General features: G+C 38.3%; 3 protein-coding genes across 6 annotated transcripts; 1 reads left to right on the plus strand and 2 right to left on the minus strand.

Annotated features, from left to right (window-relative positions):
• Positions 1-1,843: 1,843 nt before the first annotated feature.
• Positions 1,844-4,855, minus strand: LOC116206578 (serine/arginine-rich SC35-like splicing factor SCL33). The gene is made up of 6 exons (XM_031539342.1): positions 4,705-4,855; positions 4,035-4,209; positions 3,705-3,782; positions 2,925-3,089; positions 2,259-2,381; positions 1,844-2,163 (listed from the first exon to the last, which is right to left on the minus strand). The coding sequence occupies exons 2-6, from the start codon at positions 4,181-4,183 to the stop codon at positions 2,058-2,060; spliced, it is 621 nt and encodes a 206-aa protein (XP_031395202.1). The 5' UTR covers positions 4,184-4,209; positions 4,705-4,855; the 3' UTR covers positions 1,844-2,057.
• A 3,564-nt stretch (positions 4,856-8,419) lies between these two features.
• LOC116207508 (rRNA biogenesis protein RRP5) lies at positions 8,420-20,835 on the plus strand. Of its 3 annotated transcripts, none has more exons than XM_031540475.1 (40): positions 8,420-8,717; positions 9,176-9,384; positions 9,483-9,623; positions 9,729-9,899; positions 10,781-10,880; positions 11,001-11,122; positions 11,227-11,349; positions 11,429-11,500; positions 11,618-11,710; positions 11,800-11,913; positions 12,007-12,129; positions 12,501-12,686; positions 12,811-12,885; positions 13,038-13,174; positions 13,290-13,424; positions 13,507-13,652; positions 13,728-13,793; positions 14,218-14,324; positions 14,470-14,550; positions 14,635-14,709; positions 14,795-14,896; positions 14,996-15,164; positions 15,253-15,401; positions 15,524-15,607; positions 15,731-15,831; positions 15,948-16,101; positions 16,200-16,274; positions 16,362-16,500; positions 16,577-17,183; positions 17,301-17,361; positions 17,519-17,664; positions 17,812-17,995; positions 18,241-18,339; positions 18,443-18,816; positions 19,068-19,244; positions 19,332-19,428; positions 19,517-19,672; positions 19,828-20,058; positions 20,184-20,267; positions 20,358-20,835. In XM_031540475.1, exons 1-40 carry the CDS (start codon positions 8,558-8,560, stop codon positions 20,463-20,465), a joined length of 5,733 nt encoding a protein of 1,910 aa, XP_031396335.1. In that variant the 5' UTR covers positions 8,420-8,557; the 3' UTR covers positions 20,466-20,835. The 3 variants fall into 3 exon arrangements, with proteins under 3 accessions (XP_031396335.1, XP_031396337.1, XP_031396336.1); XM_031540477.1 differs by having other exon boundaries at positions 15,256-15,401; XM_031540476.1 differs by having other exon boundaries at positions 10,781-10,877.
• Positions 20,801-22,555, minus strand: LOC116207509 (mediator of RNA polymerase II transcription subunit 7a). 2 transcript variants are annotated; one of them, XM_031540478.1, is made up of 5 exons: positions 22,251-22,553; positions 22,067-22,136; positions 21,723-21,889; positions 21,574-21,647; positions 20,801-21,132 (listed from the first exon to the last, which is right to left on the minus strand). In XM_031540478.1, exons 1-5 carry the CDS (start codon positions 22,383-22,385, stop codon positions 21,072-21,074), a joined length of 507 nt encoding a protein of 168 aa, XP_031396338.1. In that variant the 5' UTR covers positions 22,386-22,553; the 3' UTR covers positions 20,801-21,071. The 2 variants fall into 2 exon arrangements, with proteins under 2 accessions (XP_031396338.1, XP_031396339.1); XM_031540479.1 differs by lacking the exon at positions 21,574-21,647 and having other exon boundaries at positions 22,251-22,555.
• Between the last annotated feature and the right edge of the window lie 42 nt (positions 22,556-22,597).

Consider the following 22,597-nt stretch of genomic DNA (forward strand, 5'->3'; position numbering starts at 1 on the left):
TGCAGGAATGATATCTTTTTGAAGGTACGATGGATGGATGGATGGACGGAATGAATTATGATGGGAGTTGAGTTGCGTTGCAATGCGTTGCTTTCTTTCGAGCGAACAGAAAAAGGTAACGAAAATGAAAAGGCCAAAGGCAAAGCGGGGCTCTCCTCAAAAGGTGGAGATGGCTTCAGCTTTGTCATCCGACTCAAATATTTATTTATAAGCTTGACAACAAACAATAAGAAGTCGGGTTCATGACTGAACTCTCTTGAGAGTCGACATCTAGAGTTTAATGGAGGTCTCAGGCCGTACAATACGCCACCCGGTGGACTAGTTAGTTTCTACAGCGCCGGACACCATCGATTACACAAAAAAAAAAAAACTCAACTCATGTCTTTTTATGATAAAAGGCATATTCATTAGTTTCTCCAAAAAGTAAGAATCATGACCCATCTTGTACTCGGCTTCTTAATTAATAATCATTTACTTACGTCAAACAAAGGTTAATAAATAGAGAAGATTATCATTGCTCCTGCCTTTGGCAAAGCAATACACGAGTTATTAACATCCAAGTAATAACTGTTCTCGGTAACGGTTACGTAGTTACAGCACAGGAAGAGTTCTTCCTTCTCGCACATGCATTAGTCCTTTTTGTTTTTGTTGTCACTCACAGATCATCGGTCAAGTAACCATTTCATCATCCCTGATAAACTGGAATAGAAGCCATGGGCGAAAATTACAATGATAAAGAGGAGGTTGGCACATGGAGATTTACCGAGATAATATTGTACGAATGAACCAAGGAGCCACGACATATGATTATGAAGATCGGGAGCAGTTCATCAACGGGACTAAGAACATCAGCCGGTCATTTAGCTTAGCACATCAAAAGGTTAGCAACTTATGGATGCGTTATTATTCATTTCGGGCTATTTATTTTGGAAAATGGGACTTAATTAACAAAAAAAAAACCAAAGGTGGTCCTAATTAATTCAATTAATTAAATAGGGGCGCGTGGATCTTGTAGTATATGAGCGGCCTTGAATGCTACAAGAAAAGATGGTTGCAGAGCAGTGAGATACGAGTAAGAGAGAGAACTTCGAAGGCAGGCAACTTCCGGTAGGGGATCCACATCACTCCTCCCCTCCCCTTTCGTAATTTTGTAAAAAATTATTATTATTACTTCTTCTTTTCCTTTTCTTTTTCTTTTTTGCTTGCAAAATGAAACTATGAAATCGGTAATTGTCTGTTCTGTTTGCTGCTGTTACAGAATTGCCGTCAAGAAATAGGGCATGGCGCCAAGCCAGTGATGGCACCGATGTGACGGTTGGACGGTAAAGAAAACCTTTGGCCGAGTCGACGGTTTTCGTTATGTCTTCTCTCGAACAACTTTGTCTTAGTTTACTGTAGATATTGACTTCGGCCGGAAAATGTAGAATTTTCCACTCTCGACAATTTTTAATTTCTGAGGGGCCTATTGTAATGAAAAGCCCAGCAGGTATGCTTTAATATGAACGGACTTCGGCCGTTCAGTTTGATGAATGATGAATGACCCAAGTTGCAGTATGCTTTGCAGCCCTTCAAAGCATCCAACCGCTGCACTCTAACCGGAAAAAATCGGATGGTGGAACTAATCAATCCATAAATAAGAGAGGAGTGAGACCGTCCTAGTTGAACGAGTTCCGTGTGTATCTTCCCGAGCACCGTCTGGCCGAGCCTCGAGATCAAAACTCAACTGTCCTTGATGTATATGTAATCTATTTATATTCTCCTAGGAAGAGGAAAGCACGGGCCACTTATCGTAAGAACTTTGCTTCTGATCCAATGCATTAACATTAATAGAAAAGCAATTCTCGAGGAGAAAGTATAAATTAGCCCACTGAGAAATCGGGATTGAACCATCCACAAGAACAGCCAAGCTTGAGGACACGAAGAGTTTCATAAATAGAACAAGAAAATCTTGGGTTCTCCATATTACTCCAAAATACTATCTGTGTCCACTCTCCCAGTCATGACGCATAGAAAGTCATAGCTAACAGATCTAAAAAACCAACCATCACATAGGCTACTTAGCGGCTGCGGCTGCCGCTGTAGCTCCAGCTGCGGCTCCTAGACCTATAAGGTGACCTCGAATAAGAACGGCCTCGGTACCTCTTGTCCCTCGGCGAAATTGACCTGCATCATATTGAGGAATGGTTCGTGTCGTAAGAAAAGAAACCAAATTAGCTAGTATTGGGAGGATGAAACATACGCTCCTTGTCACTTAATACCTTGAGTAGTGTCGCCCTCTTGGTGAGGGAGAGTAATAGTCTGGACTGCGTGAATAAGTCCGTGCATACCGGGGGGATCGCGAATAATATGATGGAGTTCGCCTATAATCATAGGAACGGCCCCTGACAACAGCAGTAACCAAGCACCCACTTATAAGTAGATAAAAAGATGATTGTGTTAAAACATCTCACAAGACCTACTATACAAGCAGATGACGCTTCTTGAGAATTTGGCGCACCAACAACCTTTAAACAAGTGCTGTTCTCGGCACTATGCCTTGAAATTGGATCCAATCCAAAGGTTAGATATTACTTGTGGGATAAGGGTTAAAGAGGGTAGGTTATGGAACGAATATCAGTGCTCTAGAAAACACAGATTACCCACATAGAATTGCCATACAAAATAACACAGTAACCCAAACAAATAAGTCCCGATAATTTGTGGGTATATCTACTATATTGGCTTGGCTGAGAGTGCATATACATTCAAGAAAGCAGATTTTTCTATTGTATAATGCACCTCACGGAAAACTAAGGAAAAATAATGGGCCAAAATTTTGGAAATAAAGTGTCGATTACTCTACACAAGCTACAATATCCACTTCATGATTTATCATTTATGCTACAAAATAAGTTTAGCCATTAAACAAAACTATCCGAACTAACCTGTATCTTTCTCTTGCTCTCATTTCTGAAGGCTTCTTTCTGTTTTCCTCAGCAAAAAGGACTCTTATTTCACGGCCAAGCAGAATTTCACCATCCAAGTAGCGTTTCGCATCTGCAGCATCTGCTGGGTACACAAACTGAACGAAGCCAAAACCTCGAGGCTCCCTGCCCCACAAGAAGGGTTTAATTATCATAAGAACTCAAAAAAAGAGACGCCCGGTGTGAGGAGTAGATCACGCGGACTTCTCTATATGCTTTGGATAATTGTCATAAAATTGTAGAAAATCACGCTTCTCCAGCACCACAGCAAGACAGAAAGGCTCCTTTTTTTTTTCCCTGCCAACACCCCATATGCAGCAGATATTTGCTTTTAAAACAATCAAACGGTCGCTCACCTTGGAAGAGCCAATCCTAATTGGGATGAAATTCTTCAAGACTTGGTACTTCTTCTCTATGTTTTCACACCAACTTCTTTCTCCATCAACAACAAGAAAATCTTGAACAGAACTTCCCCTTACTTCATTGATGTCTTCAATACTCTCATTACTTGATTTGTGTCTTCAAAACTTTCAATGGCAAACCAAACCCCAATGAACATACATGAATTATCTAAGAAGCAGACCCCTCAACCTCAGCGGGAGGGGGCTATTCACGGACAGACAAAATGATCGACAGTTTCTCCACTATTTAAGACACAAAAGTGGGTGGGTGTAACCTTGTTTTACGAGAGAGGTGTATGTCAAAATAAAAAACACAGAAGTAAAATCAATTAGGACTTACCCAGTATAATAATCACGGGGCAAATATATGTCCTTGAGAGGACCAAACTGACCGAATGGGCCACGAAGATCCTCCGGCCTGCAGAAGAAGAACGTGGTCAGAAGTTCCAACAAATGAAATCGTCTCCTATGGGCGACACACTTAAAAAGTAGGAATAACAAGGTCATCCAGTTAACCAACAACGTGACATCAGAAGTACAAAATAAAATAACCTGATGCAATCAGCTATTAGCTTGTCAAGAAAAAGCTATAAGGTGTGATTGGCCACAAGACATGGATCCATCAACAGAAAGAGACAGAATACACGAGAGAACTGAAACGAAACAAAACCTGCAGTCACGGTGAAGGTTGCGAACAAGCAGACTGGTAGGAGGATCCCTAGAGCGATAACCATATCGATCCCTGGGGCTGGGGCTTCGACCCCTTCTGCTGTAACCCCTAGGTGGAGAAGGACTGTAGCTATAACCCCTGCCCCTCATTTGCACCTCTTATCACAGCCGATAACCTGGAGAACAAGACAGAAACCTGTGTTAAGAAATCAGAAAAAAAGACCAACACGTAACAGAATTGCGACCCACAACAATTCACGGATGTTTTCCCGGACCCTGACAGACACAGACGGGAAGCTACACATTCCGAGCATCACCCCTTCAGCTACACGAATTTCAGCAATATGTCGCATGCATATTTACTATCAACCCAACTCCAATCAATCTCGATTGCTTCCATAATTACCCGAAACCATCAGAATATCATCTGATCAAAGAATAGAAGCGACAAATATGCAAAACATTCATCATGTGGCAATCTGCATGAATCCTACAATAGCAATTCATGTTCTTCGAGAAAGCTCTTCCAAAAATAACCACGTCTAGAGAATTCCATACTCAGAGAAACCACCTCGAATAGGCAAACACAAAACAAAAACACCGACCAAAAATCAATCTTTTCAATCAAACGTATGAATCCGATCCGGAAGGAGTCAGTGGATGGCTCATACCTGTAAGATTCACGATAGAAAAAAACGGTTTTCGGGCGAAGAACACTCGTCTCTACTCTCCTCTCGTCTGGATCGGTTGGTTGCAGCCAAAGAAGTAACGGAGGCGATATGATTGCGTTCCAGAAGCTTCAGCGGTCACAAACGGGCGGGCCCGATGCTTATCGGTCCAGCCCACCCCCATTACTCCCCGGCCCAGTCACGTTCTCTTTCCCCCGACAAGACATTGATCACAGGAAGATCAAACTTAAAGGAGTCTTTTTTTTTTTTTCTTTTTTTCTAGGTTAGAAAAGGTTTTAATTCAGGCTGGATACGAATCAAAGCAAAGGTAGTCGCAATACTTTCCAATGGACACATTTTTATTAATACACACCTACTAACACCAAATGACATTTTTTTATAGGGCGACCCGCTTATTGTATATAATTTTGGTTGGAGCAACACAGTTAGATTTGACGAGAGACAATTATGGGGATTGGTGGAGCGAAAAATAATCTCTCAATAGAATCGGTGGTAATAAATCAATTACGAAAACACAAAAAATATTACACTAATACCATGTGCTTTACCTATGTTATTTGACTCAGAGAGAAATTTAATATATTTCAGGGAGTAGAATGTCCCTAAATCCGACTCTAACGAGTATTTTGCTAAGCACATTTATAGGTACAAGGTAATTGTCGCACGGAAAAACATCCCTCGTGATCGAACTTTCGGAAGACATTTACTTATAACAAAAGTTTTTATTCTTTAATTTCTTGAGATTGAACAAAACATGAAGGAGAAGACATATATGAAATTTACAAAATTATTACGAGGTAAAATTACAAATATACTCTCCCATTAAAATTACAAACTTTTGAACAGGTCGATGGTGGGACATCAACTAATCACCATTAAACTTTTGGTGATGTGGTTTGAGGAATTTAATGGGAGAGTATATTTGCAATTTTACCTCGTAATAATTTTGTAAATTTCATAAATGTCTTCTCCTTCGCGTTTTTTGTCCAATCTCGAGAAGCTTTTTGTTATAAGTGAATATCTTTCAAAAGTTTGGTTGTGAGAGTTGTTTTTTCGGGTTATAGTCACCTTTGTACCTGTAAATGTGCTCAGCAAAATACTTGCTAGAACTGGATTTTGCGACTTGCTCCCAAAAAGATATTATATTTTTGGGCCAGTCAAATAGCATAGATGAAGCACATGGAATTAGTGTAATGTTTTTTTCCATTTTACGTAACTGATATATTACAACTGATTCTACTGAGAAATCGTTTAACCAATCTCCATTATTGTCTCTTGCACTATTATAAAGGGAGAGTTGTCCCGCTTTGTCTCACTTTCACTCCCCGAATTTGCCCATAATAAATGTATTTTAATTAACAAGAGCTATTGATTTTCGGTCAAATTTTAAAATCACTTGAAAAACTACTCACTACTCACTCCCCATTTTTTCTTTATTTTATCGTCTCTCTCGTCTCTCCTCTCTCTTTACTATGTACTTTTCTTTCCAAAATTGTAATTGACACCAACTTTTTTAATTTAATTTGATTATAATTTTATTTTAAATTACATTATTTGGTATTATTCTATTTTCTAATTTTTATGCTGCCGCATGTAGCGCGGGTGCGTTTCTACTCGTAATTAGCTAAGGAGTCAATTTACATATGGTGTGCGTTTGGATTGAGAGTTGAGTTGAGTTGAATTTTGATTTTAATTGGTTTGTAATGATTGTATTATTGAATTATGAGAAAAAATATGAAAAAGTAATAAATAATTGAGAGAAAATAATGATTAAGTAATGATTGTGTTGTTAAATTGTGAAAAACTAATTAATAGTTGAGGAAATTTAATATTAAAAATTGAATTGAATTGAATGGTTAAAAATATTTTAAATAATAATAATAATAATAATTGTGATGTTTAATTGAAAATAAGTGGAGTTGAGTTGAGTTGAACATTGTTTACAAAACAAACACACCCAAAGTTTAAATTTATATATGTATGTATATTGTAATATTATATATTATGAATTATTATATATGTATACGAGTAAAGTTGACTTTTATAACATTTAAAGGCTTAGAATAAAAGAACTTCTATAATATTAAGGATCTTATCAAAATACTTTATTAAATAGATTAATTGAGTTAATTCAATAAACCAATTTATAAAAACCCAATATCTGCTTGGCCTATTTGAATAAGTCCAATTGTGAAAAATAAGTGACCAACAAACAAGTACACTCACAAAATAAGTATCTACTTGGACGGTGAACTAATTTCTATTGTAAAATTAAAAATTTTATAATATAAGAATTTATGGCTGTACAAAAAAATAAAAAAAAATGTATTTTATATCCATTTTATTTTTATATATGAAAGTGAGAGTATAAATTGGTCATAACTATATTTTTTACTATATTGTTTTTTTTTAAATAGCCATATTACTCATTAACTTTAGTACACGAATTAAAACTTTATTTGAGAATGGAGTGGAGTTTTCAACTATAAATAATTATATTTATTTGGATTTGTAATGATTGTGTTGTTGAATTATGAGAAAAAATGGAAAAAAAACAATGAATAGTTGAGAGAAATTAATGATTGTGTCGTTTAATTGTGAAAAAAGTAATGAATAATTGAAAGAATTTAATATTAAAAATTGAATTGAATGGTTAAAAAAATTGAAGAAAACGAAAAAAAATAATAATTGTGTTGTTAAATTAAATATAAGTTGAGTTAAGTGAAGTAGAGGTTAAAAAAAATTTCAAATCCAAACATGCCTTACATTTTTTGAAAATCAACGGTGTCAATTGATTGCATCAACCACCATGTAAATTCTCTCTTGAATACGGATGTCATAAAATATACTTAAAAATTTGCATCAAGTTTGCGTGAAAACCTATAAAAGATCTGTATAATATAATGATATATAAACGATTAAATAAATAGGAAATGCCTACTAAATGAGACCATTACTGTAAAATATTCATTGACTCATTCAAAGTTAGTTTAACTTTATTAATTAAATTATTCTAGGAAATTTGAAATTAATTCATTATATGTATTTTATTGTTTTAACAAATATGTTGTCCAAAAGTCATAATAATTATTACTAGAAATGATATATATAAATGTGTTAAAATGAATATAGATATCATACAAATAATATAAACTCTGTGATAACGTTAACTGATAATATATAGAATTTTCAAGAAAATTATAATCCTATAAAAGAATAAATTTATATCATAACGCTGTGAATTAAGTTTATAAATGAAATAAAATTATAAGACTTAAGAGTATGGATACTTATGTGTATTGTTTTAGGAAAATGACTCTAATTATTAAATTTACTATATGTGACAATTATATATTAATAAATTAACATAAATGTATAACAATGCATATAATTGAAAGTAAAAAAAGATAGATATATTATATTATAACAATTAATTTTAATTTATAACAAAAAATGATCCTTAATATTGTTTAAAAATAAAAACAAAATTATTAGTGAAAATTATTATTATTTCTAATAAGAAATTTGGTGTGTCAAAATGTAAATAATCACAACAAGAAATAATATAGAAATACTATACGCATATAAACATAACTAATACATTTAAAAATTAAACACAATAAAATTAATATTAATAAAAAAAATAAAAAATTATAAATGTGAAATGTTATTAATATGTTCGCTGTAGAGCGGAAAAGCTTGTGAAACATAAAACCCTTCTAAAGCCCCAAACAAAGAGGCCTCCAGCAGTCCCTTTCCTGTACATCGGCAGCTTTCCGGCGGGGAAGAGAGGGGAAGACAGCACCGCAGAGCAGGTCGCAGTTGGAACACTCCGATGGCAGCTCCGAAATCTCAGAAGAAGAAAGCCAGAGATGGCCCCAAAGTCTCCAAAGCTTCGAAGCAACCATTTAAGCCCAGAAACAAATCCCTGGAAGCCGCCCAGCCGCAAGCTCTCCCCTTTCAGCTCCAAGACGACATGCCAGATTTCCCCCGAGGTTTGCGTCCTAACTTTCTGGTGGCTGCGATAGTACCAATCTGATTTCTCATTGATATCAGGCATAATAGTATTGTATACATGGTGCGGTTGCGTGTATTAACGGTAGTAATATGCTAGAATCGGGAATATTGCTCGGGTTATGTCAAATTTCAGTGCTTTTTGGGTGCCAGTACCCCTTTGAGCTGGAAAAAAAATGTACCAATGCTCATCTTCACTTTATATTATCAGCTATTCCATGAGGAAGTTGAGGATAACCATGTTTTTCCTCTTTGGCAGAGCTACAGAATGAGAAATTTTGATGGCTTTAGCTGTGGTAGAATTTATAAAGAACGGAAAAAAAGAGAGATTTTTGCCTACTGTTGATGGAAGCAGCTTCTTTAAATGATGTAACCAAAGAAATTATGGATGTCTTGGTTTAGGTTGATATATTGAGTTGCCTATGCCTTCTGTGAATAGGGGGAGGAAGTTTTCTCAGTAGGAAAGAGAGAGAAGAAGTTCATGCGGAAGTCGACAGGGAGCTTGAAGCTGAGGAGAACGCTTCCAAGTCAAACAAAAAGAAGAATATGCGGAAGAAGGTTAATGCAACAGAAGATGATCTGGGTTCGCTCTTTGGAGACGGAATTAGTGGAAAGCTCCCTAGATTTGCTAATAGGATCACTTTAAAGGTAGCGTGTTCATGGTATAGTTGAGTATGTAGCACAATTGTTAGTTCCATGGTTTCTGAACATTCTAATTTTTTTTTTCCTCATGTTTTTATGTCCAGAATATTTGTCCAGGTATGAAACTCTGGGGAGTTATATCTGAAGTAAATGAGAAAGATTTAGTTGTCAACCTTCCAGGCGGTTTGCGCGGGTTAGTCCGGGCAGCAGATGCGCTGGATCCTGCTTTAGATGATAATGTTGAGGTGGGAATCCTAATATGCTATCTGCACACCTTTTCACTTCTACATGCTATATTTTCATTATTTTCTTTTCCATATTTGCTGAGCATCTTTTCCCCTTCCTATTAGGGGACAGAGAATGTTCTCTCGAGCCTGTTCAGTGTTGGACAGTTGGTTTCTTCTGTTGTATCACAAGTGGATGATGACAAGAAAGAGAAAGGGAAACGGAAGATATGGCTCTCTTTGCGTCTCTCTTCGCTGCACAAAGGCTTTACTCTGGAAGCCATTCAAGAGGGAATGGTAAAAGGAGTCACTCTCAGTGTTCAAGCCACTCTCTTCATTGATTGATACTTTTATATGCATAAATATATGATGAAATCTTTTTTTGTTTTGATAAGTTTTTTATGATGAAAAACTGGGTAAATATGCTTAGCTTTATATCGTCAATCTCTGAATGTGTAACATTCTTTATTATTTATCAATTTAGATATTAAGAGCTCATATCATCTAAATTCTGGTTGAACTCCTGTGATGGGAGACTCGAAGGACAGTTTAGCATTTTTTCGTGATGTGTTATAAGTTGAGCTCATCATGAAGTGTCATCTGGGTTTTGTACGGCAGATGATTATAGTGCTGCCTGCCTAGGATCAAATTGCATGCTTGGTATTGGAGAATCAAGCCTTTTGCTTAAGAATGAGGATGAATCAGATTGTGTACTCCACACTGAAGATTATCTAGAACTCCTTTTTCTCATTCATATGAAGAAGAAATGTCATTTCTTATTTCTGCTTAGGGTGATTTTTACCACGAGAACAATTATGTCCTTTCTTGAAGCAGAGTGTTTTCCACTGTCAGTTTTCATCCTATTCTTTCTTTTACTCTTCTTTATAGAAAGTTTAGATTCTTGGGTATTTTTATTTTATCGTTGAGAATTCTTCAGGGATCAACAAACTGAAAGTAAATGAAAGAAAAAGAAATTGTGAATGCTTTTTGAGTTCATAAACACAACGTAGCCTAGATATTCTCTCTCTCTTCCTCCAGCCAAAGTGTAGGTGCTTTAGTGCTTTGGCATTGTGAGAATATAATTTCTTTGATCATGTTATATCACAGAAAGAAATGTAAGCCAGTTCAATTCTGGGACGTGATGGTATGGAAATTAAAGTTCATTTCTGGCCATACAGGTCCTCTCTGCATGTGTAAAAAGCATTGAAGATCATGGTTATATTCTCCATTTTGGATCGCCATCTTTTACGGGTTTCTTACCAAAACCCAGCCAAGGTAGCAGTTCTCCGTCAACAATCTTCTTCTTGACAGGGTGTGATCAAGTACTGTTTAATCAGTTTCTGCATTATTTCATCTTGTAAATAGACACTCTTCTTAAATTTGGTTTTCTTTTTCCAGCGGACCCTGGAGGGTCGGAGTTCAAAAGTGGGAAGCTTCTGCAAGGGGTTGTTAAAAGCATAGACAAAACCCGTAAAGTTGTCTACTTGAATTCGGACCTTGATATGGTGTCGAAAATTGTGGTATGCTAAATTTGCAGTGAATTGCTTCCTAGCTATCTTACCTATACTTTTTTCACTCAATAGGATTTAGCCTTGATGAATCTCTTGCTTTGACTGCTTCACAGACAAAGGATCTCAAGGGCATTTCCATGGATCTCCTTGTCCCAGGGATGATGGTTAATGCTCGTGTTCAATCAACACTTGAGAATGGCATCATGCTGTCTTTCCTTACTTACTTTACTGGAACTGTGAGTTAAGGATTCTCTCTATGATTTCATAATCCTTCTGCCTTTTTATTGCTGACATGTCTCTGTATTCAATATTCAGGTTGATTTATTCCACTTATTAAATCCCTTACCTACAAAAGACTGGAAGGATGATTACCCCCAAAATAAGAAGGTTTCCCTCAACCTACTTGTGGTTCTTGTTTCCTATTGGCTTTATTGTCTTGCTACAATCTATTTTGTCTTCTTTAATGTCCTGAGTGTTGATTAAGTCTTTCCTATTTCCGTGCAGGTTAATGCCCGAATATTGTTTATTGACCCATTAAGCAGAGCTGTTGGTTTGACTCTGAATCCACATCTTGTTCATAACAAAGCGCCACCTTTGGTGAGTTATATAGCAAACTTGTGTTAACTTGTGGAAATGAACGGTTGGACTTGATTTGTTATGTACTGACTATGTACTTTGATATGCAGCATGTTGGGATTGGAGATATTTACGAGAATTCCAAAGTGGTTAGGATTGACAGGGGGCGAGGCCTTCTACTGGAAGTCCCTTCTTCTCCTGTTTCTACTTCTGCTTATGTCAGCGTATGTTAATTCTGTCACTATGTTATTTGTGAGAATGGATAGGCGCTAAGCAACTCATACGGTTGATGCTGTTTTCACTATTTTTGGTCACAGGTATTGGACATTGCTGAAGATGAAGCACGGAAGTTGGAAAAGAAGTTCAAGGAAGGAAGTAAAGTTCGTGTCCGCATCCTTGGGTTCAAGCATTTGGAAGGGCTTGCTGTTGGTGTACTCAAGGTCAGGTTTCCATGTGACTATAATTAGAAATTGTTACTGATCTACTGAGCATGATCACAGAGGAAGCGTACTGTCTTCAATTTGGAAGTTGATACCAACGATTCTTTATCAAGATGCTTCTTGTTAGGATTTCTATTTAGATTAAGAAGTTATAATTTGTAGATGTTACAGCTGGCTCTTTTCCTTTATATGCTGGTGAATTTTTTCTTTGTATATTTTGTGCAGCTTTGTTGCTAAAATGAAATGGTGAAGAAGCCATATTCTGAATTGGATAGTCTTTTTTCTTATAATTCTAGATTTGTTACCTTGTTTACTATCACACTCAATCATAGACCTAACCTTTTCCTCCCATTCTTATTGAATTTAATCAGGCCGCTGCATTTGAAGGGTCAGTCTTTACCCATTCTGATGTAAAGCCTGGGATGGTGGTGAGAGCTAAAATCATAGCTGTGGACGACTTTGGTGCCATTGTCCAATTTCCCGGTGGTGTCAAGGCACTTTGCCCTGTAACGCATATGTCTGAATTTGAGATTGCTAAACCTAGGAAAAAATTTCAGGTATTGTTTCAGCCACTATTTTTCCTTGTATCTTGTCATATTATTTGGCTCTTTACCTCTTTTGGTTTATTTAGTTTTCTCTCGTATCATTTTACAAGTAATTGTTTGCTGTATCTGTTAATAGGTTGGAGCTGAATTGGTTTTCCGTGTGCTTGGTTGCAAGTCCAAGAGAATAACTGTCACGCACAAGAAAACACTTGTAAGATACATATGTCTGATATTTCCATGCAATAATATTAGCGTGCACTCTCGGGAATTAAATTCATAGACGGTTAGTGGAGTTGTTAAAGATTTATAAAAGGATTTCATCCGGTTTCTAATAGGGAAAATTGCCACTTACTGTTTTTGCAGTTAAAGTCCAAGCTTCCTATACTTAGCTCGTATGCAGATGCTACTGATGGATTATTAACACATGGATGGATTGCAAAGATTGAGAAGCATGGATGCTTCGTCCGGTTCTACAATGGAGTCCAAGGCTTCGCTCCCAGGCAAGTATCTGATCATCTGATGTCATCCCTCTTAGAATCTCCTTTTTCTGAATTAGATTATCCTGTATCTGATGGATTGCATACATGTTCTTGATCTTTCCTTCCTTTAAAGCAGACATGATCTCGGTTTAGAACCTGGGTCCGATCCAACTTCAATGTATCATGTTGGACAAGCTGTCAAATGCAGAGTGACAAGTTCTGTTCCTTCAGCACGTCGGATTAATCTTAGTTTTACAACAAAGCATTCAAGGTTGGTTTTTCATATGTTTGCATATATTTAACTGGAGTCTCATTATAAGGGGAGAAAATAACGTGTATCTGTGTTTTCACAGGGTTTCGGAAGAGGAAGAAGTAAAGGTGGGAAGCATTGTTTCGGGAGTTGTCGATGGACTGACACCTCGTGGGGTTATAGTGTATGTTAATGGGAAAGGTTACTCAAAGGGTATAATTCTGGAACAGCACCTGGCAGACCACCATGGTAATATTTTATTCCGTCCTCGAAAAGTTAACATTTGATTCATTTTACAACTATATCATGCGCTGTTCGGTGCAGAGCTTGCTACTTTGCTGAAGTGTGTGTTAAAGCCTGGAGCAGAGTTCGATCAGCTTCTAGTTCTAGGTATTTCCATGTGCTCACTCTCTTTGCTCTATTTCTCTCTCTTCCTTAGCAAATTTTAATTTGATTCTATTTTTCTTTTTTCTTTTAAAGAAAACGAGAAAAGTAAGGTAAACTTTACAAGGCATCATGGATTATAAACGTCTTTGGGAGTGTATCCCTTTTTATTATTATTATTATTATTATTATTATTTGAAGAAACAAACTAGAAAATTGGAAAATTTCCCCGCTTCCCAAAATCAGAGGAGGTTCACTTTTGGTGTTTATACCAGACCAAGAGGCATTCAAAATTGCTCATCAGTTCGTAATTGTGCTTAGTCCAAAAAACACATTTAAGAGATGAATTCCTAGAGTTGATGGACTGCAATTTTTGGAAGCTTTGTGGAATGGATCTCTCTGTATGTGATTTCAAATTTCTTTTCTGTAGATATCGAGGGCCACAATCTAGTACTCTCTGCAAAACATTCCCTGATAAATTCTGCTGAGAAGCTTCCCTCCGAAATTTCTGAAATCCATCCGAACATAGTAGTCCATGTAAGTAAATCATTTTTTTTACTGTGTATTACCCTATGCAGAACTCTTCTATTCCAAGAAGAATTTTCCTGCAGCTCAGCTCTATCATCAATAAATTTACAGATTCATCAAGTTTTTACTGAATGTTGTCCATTTGCTGAGTTAGGGATTCGTCTGTAATTTGATTGAGACGGGCTGTTTTGTTCGATTTCTTGGTCGTCTGACTGGTTTCTCTCCCCGAAAGAAGGTATAATTTCTATAGAAGGCCTTTCACACCTTTTGTTGAGTTGGATAAACGCGTTCTTACATTATACTTATTTTCTTGTTGAAGGCTACTGATGACCTGAGAGCTGATCTTTCTGAAGCCTTTTTCGTGGGACAATCAGTTCGTAGTGAAATACTCGATGTGGGTACAGAATTTGTCTTTTGATTGCAGTTTGCTATATTTTGGTCATCTCAAAATTCTTACATGTCAGTGTTCTCTTCGACAGGTGGACAATGAAACGGGTAGAATAACAGTTTCATTGAAGCAATCGACTTGCTCTTCGACTGATTCGTCCTTAATAGAGGGGTACTTCCAGTCTGAAGAGAAGGCAAGTATATCACAAGGAAATTAACCCTGTGAGTTTGAGTTTTTGATTTTGAAGTACTCTACTTGTTTTCAAGTTTCTGAGTTGACCTGACTGATTCAGATTGCTAAATTACAACTTTCTGACTCAAACGGGTCTGAGTTAGAATGGGGGGAAGGATTCAAAATTGGCAGCATTATTGAGGGTCGGATTCAGGAGGCAAAAGACTTCGGAGTTGTAGTGAGTTTTGACAAGTATAATGATGTGTTCGGTTTTATTACTCATTACCAGAGTAAGTCCCTTCATTTTGTTTTTGATTAATAATAAACCCAATTCTTGCAATACCTGATCTCTAGAGCTGTGAAATGATATCTCTACAGCAGGTGGAAGTTCCATGGAAGTAGGCTCTACTGTTCGAGCTGTGGTTCTTGATGTTTCTAAGAGAGAGCACCTTGTAGATTTATCTATAAAGCCAGAGCTTGTTAAACAATTCGACAAAGAAAATAGCAGCAGTCAGTCACAGAAGCAGGTTAAAATCAGCTTATTCCACCTTCCATCAATTCCTTTCTTATCTTGATTGGGTCTTCTCTTAGTGAAGTTTATATCAACTGCATCAAATGCTTGAGCATAACTTTACTGCAATCATTCCAGAAGCGGAAAAGAGAAGCCTCCAAGAGCTTAGAAGTGCATCAGACAGTAACTGCAGTGGTGGAGATTGTAAAAGAAAATTACCTGGCAAGTTATCTATATTATCTATGTGCTAGTCATTCATTCTTTCTATCTTTGAGATCATTCTGATTCTTTCTATCTTTGAGATCATTCTGACTCGTTTTTTTGGTTTTTATTTTGAGAAAACAGGTTCTTTCAGTTCCGGAGTATAACTCCGCAATTGGATTTGCAATGATATATGATTACAACACCCAGAAGTTTCCCAAGAAACAATTTTCCAGTGGACAGAGGTTCGTGCTTCATGATCATTTATTTTTGTGGATTTGTTCTCTCATTTCCCTCAATCTTCTGTTTCAATTACATTCACTTCATGATTGTGGAACATGACAAGTCTTCATTTTCTCAGTGTCGGAGCCACTGTAATGGCACTTCCTAGTCCTTCCACAACAGGGAGGTTACTATTGGTCCTTAAGTCTGTTACTGAGGCCAGTGAGACTTCTAGTTCGAAAAGGGCAAGAAAGAAGTTAGCTTTTAATGTTGGATCTCTGGTTCAAGCTGAGGTAAATCATCATATTATTTCATATAGTCCTCTTTCTTTGTGAATTTTAATTGTCTATAGCTAGCCTTTTCTCCTTGATTGATGTCTGTTCTTCACCAGATTACCGAAATCAAGCCCCTTGAATTGCAAGTGAAATTTGGAGTCAATCTTCGAGGAAGGATTCATATAACAGAGGTGATTTCTCTATCCCTAAATATTGAAGCCAATTACAGTTGCTTTGTATTGATCCTATCATGAATGATGTACCTTTTCTTTGTGAAGATAACTGACGGAAGCACTATGGATAATCCTTTCGGTGACTTCAAAGTTGGCCAGACATTGACGGCGAGGATAATTGCAAAAACAGACAAGAAGAGAACCAGCCAATGGGAGCTGTCTATTAAACAAAAAATGCTGACAGGTAAAAACAGTAATTTCTCTCCATTTTAATTTGTCTCATTAACTTTTTCCTGATCTGAAGGAATCTATCTCGTCAGAGTCTTCTTGGAGCGAGGAGAAGCTCAATGAGGAAGACTTTAGCTATTCTTCTGGGCAACCTGTCTCCGGTTATGTGTATAAAGTAGACAGAGATTGGATATGGATGACAATATCTCGACAAGTGAATGCGCAGCTGTTTATTCTCGACAGTTCATGCGAACCAAATGAGCTCCAAGAATTCCAGAGGCGTTTTCCTATTGGAAAAGCTGTCTCAGGCTATGTCCTAAGTGCTAACAGAGAGAAAAAATTGGTGCGCTTGGTCCCACGTTCGTTTCCTGTCCCTAGTGGTGAGACTTCAAATGCAGATGTTACACTTCACATGTGCGAAGGAGATGTGGTGGGCGGAAGAATCTCAAAGATCCTTCCTGGTGTTAGGGGAGTGGTCGTGCAATTGGGCCCAACTGTTTCTGGGCGGGTCCACTTCTCAGAACTCACAGATTCCTTTGTGACTGATCCATTGTCGGGTTATCATGAAGGGCAGTTTGTGAAATGCAAGGTCATTGAGACTGGTCATTCAGCTACGGGGACTTTGCACATCGACCTGTCGTTTCGTTCTTCACTGAAGGGAATGGGAGGTCTTAGTTCGAAGGAGCTTTCAGACAATGTGTAAGCAGGGAACTTTGCCTTTTCAGAGTTTTATATCATTCATATGTGATATGTTTGTTTAATTTACATATTTTATCTGTAAAACCAAGAGGGGCTACAAGTTCTTTGTGTTTGCAGGGACAGTAGCTATAAACGAGTGGAGAAGATAGAGGATCTTCATCCTAATATGATGGTACAGGTATGTGATACCATAATTTCCTTGGATGAAAATTGATGAATGGCTACCTTTATTCTATGTTCATTTATTCGATAATATTTCAGGCTCACTCATCTTTTCTTTGTTTCTTTTCTTTTCCTTGTCCTATCTTTTTAATCTTAATGTCGGATTCCTTCAGGGTTATGTTAAGAATGTTTCCCCCAAGGGATGTTTCATCTTGCTCTCTCGGAAGTTCGATGCTAAGATTCTCCTCTCCAATTTAGCCAGTGGTTTTGTTGATGATCCCGATAAAGAATTCCCTGTTGGAAAACTCGTGATGGGCAGGTAAGTTGTCATTTAAACTCCATCTAGTTGATGCAATAACATGATAATGTAATGAGGCCTAGAGTTACATGGATCTTGGATTTTGGTTTGATCATGTGGTCGGTGAAAACAAAAGAAATATTCGCGTGCTGACAAGATTCACAACAGGGTCTTGTCTGTGGAGCCTGTATCTTGTCGAGTCGAAGTTACTCTGAAGACAAATGATGCAGACAGTGAACCAAAACCGAAGAGTTACGACTTCTCCAGCCTACATATCGGGGCAATTGTCTCAGGCAGGATCAAGCGGATGGAGGCTTACGGTCTATTCATCACAATAGACCATACGAACCTGGTACAAATTATTTATCCTTTGTATGGCTTTCAAGATGTGGAGTAAATCACAGAATAATCTCATTTTCTTTGACTGTTTTATCAAGCGGATAAGGGAACTGCTGGAAGAAAGAAATAATATGAGGCACTGAATATGACAGATTTTTTTTGAGAAAAATTGTAGGAAGAAAATGCATCCTCTCCCTTTTGGTTTCACACTATCAAACCAATGTTTCTGATTGTCTTTTTAATGTCTTTTGTTAATAGGTTGGGCTATGCCATATTTCTGAGCTATCCGATGACCATGTTGATAATATTGAGTCCAAGTATAAAGCAGGAGAGAAGGTCACAGCAAAGATATTGAAGGTGACATACTCAAACTTGTGAGAGGCAGAGCTCTGTCTCTGTAGTGCTTTGATAACCCTTTATGATGATCCATCTGTTCTGTTCTTGGAATCTCCTTGATCAGGTCGATGAGGAAAGACGCCGGATTTCTCTTGGGATGAAGAATTCTTATTTTCAGGATGTTACAGACATTCAGATGTCATCAGATGAAGAATCCGACGGAGTGACTAAAGAAAATAGCTCCGACGATGAAATAAACTCTACAGTGTTTCGTATTTGCAGTTCGCAGGTCATTGAAGAGGAAAATGGGGGTTCTGCAGCTCTTGCTCAGGTGGAGTCTAGGGCTTCCGTTCCTCCTCTTGAGGTCCCTCTTGAGGAGATCGAGAACCCTGATGAGGATAATCACATGAAACCAAACGAAGATCGTAGCGATGAGGTTAACAATCAAGATGATGATAAGAGCAAGAAACGGGCAAAGAAGAAGGCAAAGGAAGAGAGGTAATTAACTTGGATGAACCATTTAGTCAAAATTAATCATTTAGGTCCTTGGTTAATTGAAAAGAGTCATGGTTTTTCCAGTTCTGAATTTTCTCATATTTCCCAAAATGTTATCCTTGTCACTTTCATCCCCCTTTTTTTTAGAAGAAAAGGAAGCTAAAAAACATTCCCTCTTTTTCAAGAAGCGTGAACAAACTAACGCTCAAAGCTTATTAGTCAGTCACTTAGGCATGGCAATTACGGTGCTGCAGGGAACGACAAATTAGGGCAGCTGAGGAGAGGCTTCTCGAGAAGGATATTCCCAGGACTGCTGACGAATTTGAGAAACTTGTCAGAAGCTCCCCAAACAGCAGTTTTGTTTGGATAAAGTACATGGCATTCATGCTCTCCTTGGCTGATGTCGAGAAAGCCCGCGAGATTGCTGAAAGGTACTCTCTGGCTTGAGCATTTTCTCTTTCAGTTCTCAATTTTTGCCAGGATTATTCTATGACACTGCTTCTGTCCTTTGTCTAAAGGGCTTTGAGGACAATAAACATTAGAGAAGAGAGTGAGAAACTCAATGTCTGGGTCGCATACTTCAACTTGGAGAGCGAGTACGGGAATCCTCGCGAGGTCAAATTATACTTGCTTTTCTGTAATTTTGCATTATTGTTCTAATTAAGGTGCTTGGAGAAAAATCTTAAGTTGGTCTTTGTTTCAGGAGGCTGTTCAGAATGTATTCCAAAGATCCTTGCAGTACTGTGACCCGAAAAAGGTCCACCTTGCACTTCTGGGGATGTATGAACGGACAGAGCAATATAATTTGGCTGATGATCTCCTTGGCAAAATGGTGAAAAAGTTCAAGCATTCGTGCAAGGTACTCTATTGGACCATGAACGCATTGGACTTGTTTCGATTTTCGGTCTCATGGGTGGCCAAGCTGTATGAAATGGGATCGAGGAGCATTCTATTTTCTTACATTTAGTTCTTTGCAATTCTTTTCTGAATTTTAGAGTGGCATTCTGATTTCAGGTGTGGTTGAGGCGGGTGCATATCACATTGAAGCAGGAAAAGGAAGACGTTAAGCCGGTAATAACCAGGGCTCTGATATGCCTCCCCCACCACAAGCACATCAAATTCATCACACAAACCGCGATTCTCGAGTTCAAGTGTGGGGTCCCTGATAGAGGACGATCATTGTTTGAAAAGATATTGCGGGAGTACCCGAAGCGGACGGATCTATGGAGTGTGTATATTGATCAAGTGCGTAGCCCTTTAACATTAATTCACGGGTGAAACAATTTCGCAATCATTCTTAAACACTCATACCTCTTTTTTTTTCCACCCCCCCCCCCCCCCCCCCCCCCCCCCCCCCCCCCCCCCCTCAGGAGATCCGGCTCGGAGATACAGACGTGATTCGGGCACTCTTTGAGAGGGCAACAAGCTTGAGCCTGCCACTTAAGAAGATTAAGGTGGGTATTCTAACTTCCCGAGTTTCTGAAGAATTCTCATATAAACTCCTGCTGTTTCTTGAATTTTAGTCGGCTTTTATTCTTTTGCAGTTCCTGTTCAAGAAGTATCTCATGTTTGAGAAGAACACAGGCGACGAAGAACGGGTAGAATACGTGAAGAGGAAGGCAATGGAATACGCTGAGAACACGCAAGATTGAGATACCAAATTAACCCACATTTAAACTTCACTCCTCACCCAGGCCCCAAGTCGACTCGCATATCTTAAGAGTCCAAGGAACTGCTCGTGCAAGTCCGAGTGGTGGACTAGTTATGCCCAAACAAGCAAACTAGAGGTGTTCCGCGGAGGAACAACAGTTTTGATTACAATGTCATATTTGTCTTACCGTAAAGCACATCAAAGAAATTTTGGCTCTCGTCTCTGTTCTTCCTATTATGCTCTGAAAAGGTTCTAACTTGTGTAATTTGGTCTGATCCTTGATGTCAACCATCAGATACATGTAATTCGATAACATGAATTACAACTACAGTCATATTCGGGTTTTCAATAGGCTTGTTTCTGTTTCTTCATTTTCCCTGATCTTCAGGTGACAGTAACGGGATTTAAAGCTACAGTTCCTGTTGCTTAGTGCATGAAAAAAAAAAAAATCCCAATGGAGAATAAATTTAAACTTCGACGATCTCTACCCCATACTAGTATTTTCCAAGCCATCCATTTGGCGTGGAACAAAAGCTCCATATATGTGAAGGCAACAAAAAGCTTCATACATTTCTAGCCAAGGAGAGGCACGGACTTCAGTCGTTGGCTATTGTCCCTCTAATGTTCCGATGGCCTCCTGAAGAAGTCTCTGCGCCTCTTCCCTTCTCCTGAATATATGCAAATAAAACATCAGGGTCAGTAGACTGACTACACCCCAGCAATGCAAGATGAAGAACACATGTCCAATTTCTACAGTTGATAATTATTCTTTCGATCCGAAAGATAGATGGATATGAATATTTTATATAATGAAAATTATGCCCTCTAATTTGCCTGGTTCTTTAGAAGAGCTTCTGCAATAACTAATCGAACTATTCCCATAGATATAACGGGTCGAGTATCCGAAGCTATGGAAATTGTAAGCACTGCATATGATTCCCCGTGGATTATATCGAGATCATCTCATATCTGTAAGGATATCAATAAACTAGAGTATGAAGTAAGTAATCTTGTTCCCCTTACTATTGCTTTAAAGGTTCCAGCTTTTTCATTTTCCTCCCATTGCAGACAAGAAACGAGGACTACTGGCCAATCAGTAGAAAATGTACCTCTTGATATCCTCGACAGCTTGTTTGCGGCGTTGAATTTGAAGTTCTAGTATGTGAATTATTGTTGCTCGGGCCTAAGAAAATACGCCATCGATGAGATAGGTCCACGGACGGCTCTGAAAGCAAACAAGTAGATATAAAGTCCTCACCTGATGGGGACGCAAGGAATTGAGAAGGTGATGTAAGTTCTTGAATATCAGAGATATCTCCTCCACTCTCCTTGCATACTGCGATGGCCTCTCTACAAGAACATCGGCAAGCTCCAGAAGGTGCAGCTGCAGTTCTCTGTTAAGAGACTTCAGCTCCTTCTTGAAATCTGAAATGGTGCGAACAAAACCATCAGTCCAGGATTCACAATCATATACCGAACCTCGAAACAACACTATTTTTTGTTTTGAAGTACATAAAATCCAATCAAACAACTGCTTTCGTAATGCAATCCAGCCAAATTTGCATGTTCATCATCTAAAGACGATTCAAAATGGAAACATACCGACATTAGGTCCCTTCGGGTAGAGCTGCCTCACGCCCTGCTCTTCCAAGCTTGGGAGCACATCATCAGTCTGCACGACAAAAGACCCAACTTTCAAGCGAACTCTCGAGTGTACAAATGAAGCTTTTACATAAGAACAGACACGGAATCACAAACAGCGAAGTAAGCAGAGCTAGTCCCTCACAGTGTAATTGCCTCCGAAGCAGACGTAGGTCCCCTCGATAGGAGGCGGCGGCTCGGGAGCCGAGTCGGGATCTTGCAGGTAGTCCTTGTAGAGCCTGTAATACGGCGGCGGAGGCGGATATGTTGCTGTTGACATCAGACCCACCTCCTCAAACTCTTAGAGATCGCTTCTTTTATCACTTGGAGATGGAATTCAATGGCTTCGAAGGCTTCTTCAGAGGAAACCGATCACCGCCTGGACGGACGGAGAATGGCGGAGCGTGGGATGAAGTTGTGCTCTAGAGAGAGAGAGAGAAAGGGCCTTGGAAGTTGGAAATTGGAAGTTGGAGGAATCATTTGGGCTTCGCA

The sequence above is a fragment of the Punica granatum genome, chromosome 5 (genome assembly GCF_007655135.1).
Source record: "Punica granatum isolate Tunisia-2019 chromosome 5, ASM765513v2, whole genome shotgun sequence".
NCBI lineage: Eukaryota > Viridiplantae > Streptophyta > Magnoliopsida > Myrtales > Lythraceae > Punica > Punica granatum.